This window comes from Camelina sativa, chromosome 4 (genome assembly GCF_000633955.1).
Source record: "Camelina sativa cultivar DH55 chromosome 4, Cs, whole genome shotgun sequence".
Lineage (NCBI taxonomy): Eukaryota > Viridiplantae > Streptophyta > Magnoliopsida > Brassicales > Brassicaceae > Camelina > Camelina sativa.
This window is the reverse complement of record NC_025688.1, coordinates 9,173,589-9,182,600: the sequence shown is the minus strand read 5'-3', so window position 1 is coordinate 9,182,600 and position 9,012 is coordinate 9,173,589. Positions and strand designations below refer to the sequence as shown.

Genomic DNA, 9,012 nt, shown 5'->3' with positions numbered 1-9,012 from the left:
AAAACAAAAAAAAAAAAAAAAAAAGAAAAAAAAAAGTAACAGTTTCGATATACTTTTTTATGATTGATAATTGTTAAAACGGTACACTCCTTATAACATCGGTGTAAGGTCACCAATCAAAAACCTTTTGAGTCTTATTAGTTATGGTTACATTTTTAGACTTTTAGTTGTAGGATTTAGGTTGTAATTTATGTTCTTATAACTGTATACTTTTGGGTCTGATTAGTTATAATAATATTTTTAGACTTTTAGTTGTATATTTTAGGTTGGAGTTTTTGTTTTTATAACTGAATAGTTTTGGCCGTTGATCTATGCGTTTTGCCAATCAATAATCTAATATGGAACAACAATTTATCGTGGAAATATTTTAGATGCCGAACCACAAAGAGTAATCAACTAAGTCATCAAGAACACACAAATTCACTTTATCTTAACTGACAATTTCAAACAAAATTACAAAACAAGAGCAAAGCGCTCTACATGAAATGAGAGTATATATAGCAGTACAAGAGCTATCTTTCTGATGTTATAAATACCCGTTTTTCTTCTAGTGGCGGCAAATAAAAACGATACTAATTAAATTAGAAGATAACGACTAACCAGATCAACGCAGTCGATTAGAATGATAAAAAGAAGGTTTATAGAGCTTAATACAACTTCAAACAAATGTCAACAAACCACACCTTTGTCTAACAAGCAGAACTGGCCCGGGGTTTCACGAGGCTACATGATTAGCCATGCTACTCGAACTGTCTAACATATATATTACAATAGTATATGCTTTGCTTGCTTGGCCTTCTGTCCGGTTATGCTAACATGTACAATTAAACTTTCTTACCTTCTTCAAGAATTGTTATATAATATGTAAACTCACTCATAAGAAAAAATCACACACAAAAATACATGTTTTCGAAGGAAAAACATAACTAAATATAAGAAAAGTCTGAACAGACTCTTAAAATTATAAACCTAGCTAGATTGGTAGCTAATCACATGGTTGTTAGGATTTAGCAGAAGTTGCATGTGTTTTAATAACATTATTTGTTAATGTGTCTCAAATAATAATATATATCTCTTCCAAATTTTAAATGCATTATCCTTGTTATCATATAGAAAACTATAATATCATTATAATAAAATAATCGGGTGAATTTTTCTTGGCAGCCCTGCGTGTATTTTGAGCAAATTTTTTTATATAAATGGATGGATACATATGTTTGTTACTTAGTATTCCATTCTAAAATATTCAAAGAAGACAAGCCGGTGCTCACTTTAAAGTTACTAAAAAGCTCTTTAGTCGAAGCCATCAGGGTAAGAGATCTGGAGTTTGATTGTTTTAATATAAGATTTGTTTATTCAGAAATAAAAATTTCGGTGAATTGTTTTCACCTAATTGGTAAAACAATACGTTTGAAATTTTTGATAAACAAACGAAATTTGTTGATAGTAAATAAATTATTATGAAAAATATGAACTACTTCTGTCCAGCAGAATTGATAAAACAAAATGTGGAGGCTGAGGATCGGAGCTAAGGTAGGAGATGATCCTCACTCGACCACCATCAACAACTACGTAGGAAGGCAGATATGGGAGTTTGATGCCGAAGCAGGCTCTCCAGAGGAACTCTCTGAGGTTGAACAGGCTCGAAAGAATTTCTCAGAAAATAGGTCACAATACAAGGCCAACGCGGATCTCCTATGGCGTATGCAGGTAATTAAAAATATTTATTTCGGTAAGCAAAAATTATACCAGGTATATAACGATAATAAATTTTGGTTTTGGTTTTAAAGTTTCTTAGGGAAAAAAAGTTCGAACAGACGATCCCGCGAGTGAAAATAGAGAACGCGGAGAAAATAACATACGAAGACGCAAGGACGGCTCTGAGAAGAGGAATACTTTATATGGCAGCGTTGCAGTCTGATGATGGACATTGGCCTGCTGAAAACGCTGGTTGTATGTTCTTCAACGCCCCCTTTGTGAGTTGCATACTTTAGTATTATCTTAACTAAAACTATAGTTTAAAATAGAAGGCAAGAGTATAACCAATGATGAAAAAATAATATTATAGGTCATATGCTTGTATATCACTGGCAATCTGGATCAAATCTTCTCTCTGGAGCATCGGAAAGAGATGTTGCGTTACTTATACATTCATCAGGTACTTCCTTCATGACTCTATGGAACAACTCTTCAAAGATTTTTTCAAAAAAAACTTCCATGTGTATATACCTGTTTTTTAATCTTCCAAATTATATAAGATTAGCAAGTAAGCAATAATGAAGTGTGTAGAACTGGTCGTGTAAAATGATTTCTATTCTTACCAAACGCATACAAACAGTTTTACTCAGTTTGATACATCATTAATATAATAACCTAATTGGCAGTATACACTCTTTACCCCTGCGAGAAAGGATTACACAAATCACACCTAATATACATACGAAAAAGTCTATGACAATTTAAGGATTTGTGCCGCGTGACATGTACCTTCCTTAGTCTTAAGTCCTAACAAAAACCGTTTTGGCAAAATGCATTATTTCAAATTTTTAATGTAAACTAATGGATAGCTTTGTTTATACGTACGAAAGAAGGAAATAAAAAATATATACGAAATAACAAAAAAGTTTATCTAAAAAAATATAACAAGATTATAAGTGACTTCAAAATGAATCAATTGTATTATTTTTGGATAAATTCTTAACATCAAGAACGAGGATGGTGGGTGGGGAATAGACGTTGAAAGCCACAGTTTTATGTTCTGCACGGTCATCAACTACATCTGCCTAAGAATCTTTGGAGTAGACCCTGATTATGATGGTAAAACAAGTGCGTGTGCGAGGGCTCGTAAATGGATCATTGACCATGGTGGTGCGACCTATACGCCATTGTTCGGAAAAGCTTGGCTTTCGGTATGTATAACATCTCGTATATAATGACCAACTAAAGATAAGACTATCTTTATTAGATTATCATCTTAATTTGCTAGTGCTTTGCCCCTAACTATTTCTTCTGTTCATATTATTAGGTTCTTGGAGTGTATGAATGGTCTGGTTGCAGGCCCATACTGCCAGAGTTCTGGTTCTTACCTTCTTATTTTTCTGTTAACGGAGGTTTGCATTTGAAAACTACATACTGATGATGGCCTTAAATTATGCTTTAAAAAATTAATTTTACAATTTTGTTTTGTTTAGCTATTTAATTTTTTTTCATATACACGTTACATGCAGGCACTCTCTGGATTTATTTGCGGGATACTTTCATGGCAATGTCCTATTTGTATGGTAAAAAATTTGTAGCTACACCTACACCTCTCATTCTACAGCTTCGCGAAGAGCTTTACCCTGAGGCGTATAATGAAATTGATTGGAGCCAAGCTCGACATGCATGCGCCAAGGTACCATTTTAAATAGTCGCATACATATATAATGCATATGAGATAATTAATTTGTTTTTTTTTTTGGTATGGAGTTTTTTTTTTTTTTTTTTTGGTAAAACGGTATGGAGTTAATAAGGTTAATTATATAGCTCTTTAAATTATTTTAGATAATTAAGATTAATCCTTACAAACCAAAATTTGATGATGATGCAGGAAGATCTATACTATCCACAGAATGTAATACAAGATTTATTTTGGAAAAGTGTTCACATGTTTTCGGAGAATGTCTTAAATCGATGGCCTTTTAACAAGCTCATAAGAGAAAAAGCTATCCGAACCGCAATGGAACTCATTCACTACCATGACGAAGCTACCCGATACATTACGGGTGGAGCTGTGCCAAAGGTAAACGATATTAATTAACATTAAGAAGAGTAAACTAGAAGAAAGAAAAAAAAATGTGATATGGGTTATTCGAATAATATGTTAGGTGTTTCATATGCTTGCTTGTTGGGTTGAAGATCCAGAGAGTGATTACTTTAAAAAACATCTTGCTCGAGTCCCTGGTTATGTATGGATTGCAGAGGACGGCCTAAAAATCCAGGTTTGTTTAGATTTCTATATATATTTTTTTTTTTCTTTTTTCCTTTTTGGTTGGATCAGTTAGTTTTGTGAACTCTAAACTCTTTATTGGAGTCGGAGATATGATGATAAATTATAAACACAATGTGTAGACTTTTGGTAGCCAAATATGGGACGCAGCCTTCGTGCTACAACTCATGTTAGCTGCTGATGTTGACGAGGACATTAAATCAACGCTCATAAAAGGATACTCTTTCTTGAGGAATTCTCAGTTTACAGAAGACCCTCCTGGTGACTATGTCAAAATGTTCAGAGATCGATCTAAAGGAGGGTGGGGTTTTTCAGACAAAGATCAAGGATGGTTTGTCTCAGATTGTACTGCTGAAAGTTTAGAGGTGCGTATTTTTCTCTCTGAATTACCTAAGATAACAAGATTTGGTTACTAATTCGCGTGTGGTGGTGGACAGTGTTGTCTGATCTTTGAAAGCATGCCATCCGAGTTCATTGGTGAGAAAATGGATGTGGAGAGGCTTTATGAAGCTGTCGATATGCTTCTGTATATGCAGGTAAATTTAATGGTTGTTTATTATTACAAAAGCCCACAAAGTTGATTAGTAACTTACAAAATTTTCTTAATAACAGAGCAAAAATGGAGGCATAAGCATATGGGAGGTAGCGAATGGGAAAAAATGGCTTGAGGTCTTTGTCATTTATTCGTTTTTTACGTTTTATTATCTTTGAATATAATATAAAATGACTATAACACATTTCAAATTCAAATACAGTGGCTTAGTCCCATAGAGTTTATTGACGACACAATTGTCGAGCATGAGTATCTAGAATGCACCGGGTCAGCGGTAGTAGTGTTGGTACGCTTCTTGAAACATCATCCAGAGTACAGAAAAAAAGAAGTAGAAAGGGCTATAATGAAGGGAGTAGAATACATCGAAAGCATGCAATTAGCGGATGGTTCATGGTTCGGAAACTGGGGAGTATGCTTCATTCCTGGGACCTTCTTTGCTGTACGAGGTCTAGTGGCTGCAGGCATAACTTTCGAAAACAGCGAGGCAATTCGTAGAGCGGTTCAGTTCATTCTTGGGACACAAAACATTGAAGGTGGTTGGGGAGAGAGTTATCTCTCTTGCCCAAAGAAGAAATATATTCCTTTGGAAGGGAACAAGAGCAATATGGTGAATACAGGACAAGCATTGATAATTCTAATACTGAGTGGTCAGATGGAGCGAGACCCTTCACCAGTTCATCGTGGTGCGAAAGTCTTAATAAATTCACAGATGGATAACGGTGATTTCCCACAAGAGGTGTGTTTCCTATTATCCCTACTTTTTTATGCACGACTATATATCAAAATCAATATGATATTTATTGCTCATTAACATAATATTATATTTTGCAGGACATAAGAGGAGTTTACAAGAATAATGTTCTGCTACATTATCCGACATATCGAAACATTTTCGGTCTTTGGGCACTCATATATTACACAAAGGCTCTACGCTTGCTCCTCTAAATTCTGATGACGACTCTTTAGCTCTTTCTTCCTTTTCTCTTCTTTCCATCTAAAAAACAATAAAAGAACTTATTGTATTAAAAAGATATATTGTTCTTATCGTATAAATAACTAGTTAAAAAATAAAGAGTACATAAGCCTACGAAAAAAATATCAAATATGTAATCGTCTAAAAGATATGTTTGTTTTAATTTTCTGTTTTCAAATGTGATCACTACAAGAAATTAATAAGATCAGTAGTTTTTTTTTTTTTTTTTCACAATAAGGTCGGTGGTTATTTTTCTTAAAATTCCCTTTAAACTTCAACCAAAGTTTAAATATGTGTTCTTAGATCATAGAAAGCAATATATCATTCACCACCAAAAGGCTAAGATAACTCAGAACTTTAACTACATAAATTAATCCATATTAGTCTTCGTTGGATAGGGATTTGTTTTTGCTCATTTTAAGTTCTTTTTTCTTTTTTTTTCGATCAAACTCTCATCTTAAGTTCTTTCATTTTTTGACCCAAAAAAAAAAAAAAGTTCTTTCATCAAAAACTCTAAGATAAAATATTATATTCGATAATCAATTTTCAGCATTGAAAACATTAAGATGAAGAAACCTAATTAGAGTTCTCTAAACCAGTTCTCTATTTCTTATTTTTTAATTAATTTCTTTTTAAGTTATATTTTGATACCATATATTTGTAAAATGTTTCAGACCAATCAAATTAGCAGTTTAGCACTGAATTTATTCACTAGGCTTATCAAATCTATCCACAATTCTATTCTAGTATACTCTAGATATTTAAATATAGGTGGATTCGAATCTTGTATATATATTTAAAATAAGTTTCGAATATTTTACTGAAGTCCTTCATGGATCTAATTCGAAAACAATTTTTTTTTTGTAAGAAAATATTTTCTTTTATACTCTATATAAGTTGGGCCCTTGTTCCCAAAACAAAGACAAAATACACGTCATTAAGTTCTTGCTTATCCTTCGACGATTGTCCTTCATGCGAGAGCTGACACCCACGAAAATATTTTAACCCAAACATTTTCCAAAGAAATATTTGTCTATCTAAATTGCGTTTTTCAATTTTAACCATTAACAAAATTCAAATTTACTACATAAAATGTTATTAATTGTGTCAAAACCTACTAACTTAATTTTTAGTTAACTATTAAAAAAAGGCTGATAACATAACATAGACTCTAACAAGACATGAGACATTTAAAAGACATGATATGTACGCTTTCGATTTACTTTGTGAATGCAATCTTTGTTTACATCAGCCAACTGTAAGGAGCGTCCAACAACAAATCAAGATAAGCCTTTGAGAAATCCACTCCAATTTGCCACCTCACTTTGGTTACTAACGGTAACAAAGAAGAAGACTCTTATGTCCTATGTGCCTTGTACCATACCCTGTAACGAGTTCACGTTACGTTCCAAATACAAAACAGATATGCTGCTCTTGCATCACCAATCTCCTGCAATTGATAGTGACACTCAGTCTCTAGACTCTGTGATGACTATCCATGCTCAGTTAAATTTGATTCTGATGGTGTGCATGTAAAAGACAAGCATACCAAGCAGCTCCACCGGAAATAGGAGTAAGGATTACTATGTGTTGGACAACCCTGCAATCAGTGTCTACTATTCCATGAGACAGCTTGCTACTAGTGATGATGATTGGCATAACCATTTGGGGCATCCAAGTGCAGAGATTCTCCAACACCTTGCTTCTACTGCTGCAAGTTCTCTCAATAAACACACCAACAAGCTTTGTAAGTCGTGCAGGCTTGGAAAGAGTGCTCAGTTACCTTTTGCTTCTTCTACCTTTGTAGCCACTAGACCGCTTGAGAGGTTGCATTGTGACTTGTGGGGTCCTGCTCCTATCACTTCCACTCAAGGATTTAAGTACTATGTTATCATTATTGACAATTATTCCAGATATTGTTGGTTTTATCCTTTGAAGAATAAATCTGATTTCTACTCAGTGTTTCTTCTTTTCCAAAATCTTGTTGAGAATTAGTTTAGTCAGAAAATCAAGATGTTTCAGTGTGATGGAGGTGGTGAATTNTCCCTACTTTTTTATGCACGACTATATATCAAAATCAATATGATATTTATTGCTCATTAACATAATATTATATTTTGCAGGACATAAGAGGAGTTTACAAGAATAATGTTCTGCTACATTATCCGACATATCGAAACATTTTCGGTCTTTGGGCACTCATGTATTACACAAAGGCTCTACGCTTGCTCCTCTAAATTCTGATGACGACTCTTTAGCTCTTTCTTCCTTTTCTCTTCTTTCCATCTAAAAAACAATAAAAGAACTTATTGTATTAAAAAGATATATTGTTCTTATCGTATAAATAACTAGTTAAAAAATAAAGAGTACATAAGCCTACGAAAAAAATATCAAATATGTAATCGTCTAAAAGATATGTTTGTTTTAATTTTCTATTTTCTCCTGTGCTCACTACAAGAAATTAATAAGATCAGTAGTTTTTTTTTTTTTGCACAAGACCGGTGGTTATTTTCTTAAATTCCCTTTAAACTTCAACCAAAGTTTTTCTTAAAATTCCCTCTAAACCCTCACTAACAAACCGCAACATACTTATTATGCATCAAAGTTGTCACTCTTTGACATTGTAAGTCCTCTTGATTCCCCCCTCATCTGCGTTTGGTTATGATACTAAATATAGCTTCTAGACCACCACCTTTTAGTGGATCCACGTCTTCTCTCAGCCCAAACTAACCCTTATTCGATAGTCCAGATACTACGTGCGGGAAATTTTAAGAACTTGTTTATCAATTTTACAAATCATCACGTGATATTATTCATGCTTTCTTTCTCGCTTGCATATTACCAACAATCATTTTCCAAAAAATCACCTATTCATAATTTTTTTCAGCTAAAACACACTTAACTCGAGTTGTTTCACAACAATTGAGAAAAAGATAGTGAACTCTGGTAATATAAGCCACTAAATTTTTTCTATTAAACCTCTTTGCATGCACCTCTCTCTGGATGATATCGAGATGTTTCAAAAATACATTTCTATGACATAATAATAATAACTAAAGAAAGTTACCAAAATTGAAATTTAAATTGCATTTGATATTTTCTAGTATAAATTAAATTTTGAGTTAGTATCTTCTTAATCAACTTGAGCTAGTATATATGCACTGTAAAGAATCAGATATGGGTATTTTGGAATTTGATACGACGATGATATTTCGATTTGTAGTATCCAAATTATAAAAAAATTGAAATGAGCTGGCATAGATCTTGAATATGACCCCATATCTCGATTTTGCATAATTTATTGATAAATGATAATTTAATAATGGTTTTAATTGACGTTGCATGGTACTATATTTTCAATAAACTAAGTTCATTTGTTTTCTTATGTGCTATTATTAAGTCAAACGCGGGATCAAATTAGTCTTGATTCCGAAAGATAGACAACAAAAATGATTTTGCATAATTTGCTGGTAAATGATAATTTAATAATGTTGGTAA

The 9,012-nt window shown here is 33.0% G+C and overlaps 1 protein-coding gene across 2 annotated transcripts; it reads left to right on the top strand.

Annotated features, from left to right (window-relative positions):
* On the top strand, window positions 1,229–5,586 carry LOC104780146 (tirucalladienol synthase-like). Of its 2 annotated transcripts, none has more exons than XM_010504623.1 (14): window positions 1,229–1,311; window positions 1,492–1,710; window positions 1,791–1,976; window positions 2,069–2,158; window positions 2,709–2,909; window positions 3,026–3,110; window positions 3,228–3,394; window positions 3,590–3,781; window positions 3,867–3,980; window positions 4,111–4,353; window positions 4,426–4,524; window positions 4,601–4,657; window positions 4,744–5,277; window positions 5,373–5,586. In XM_010504623.1, exons 2-14 carry the CDS (start codon window positions 1,507–1,509, stop codon window positions 5,484–5,486), a joined length of 2,286 nt encoding a protein of 761 aa, XP_010502925.1. In that variant the 5' UTR covers window positions 1,229–1,311; window positions 1,492–1,506; the 3' UTR covers window positions 5,487–5,586. The 2 variants fall into 2 exon arrangements, with proteins under 2 accessions (XP_010502925.1, XP_019100126.1); XM_019244581.1 differs by having other exon boundaries at window positions 1,237–1,311; window positions 1,489–1,710.

What these genes read in the sequence shown, in the direction of transcription:
- LOC104780146 (XM_010504623.1), top strand. Translation starts at nt 1,507, where the DNA reads ATGTGGAGGCTGAGGATCGGAGCTAAGGTAGGAGATGATCCTCACTCG. An exon ending in TGTTCTTCAACGCCCCCTTT is followed by an intron (nt 1,977 to 2,068) that starts GTGAGTTGCATA and finishes ATAATATTATAG; the next exon opens with GTCATATGCTTGTATATCAC. An exon ending in TCGGAAAAGCTTGGCTTTCG is followed by an intron (nt 2,910 to 3,025) that starts GTATGTATAACA and finishes TCATATTATTAG; the next exon opens with GTTCTTGGAGTGTATGAATG.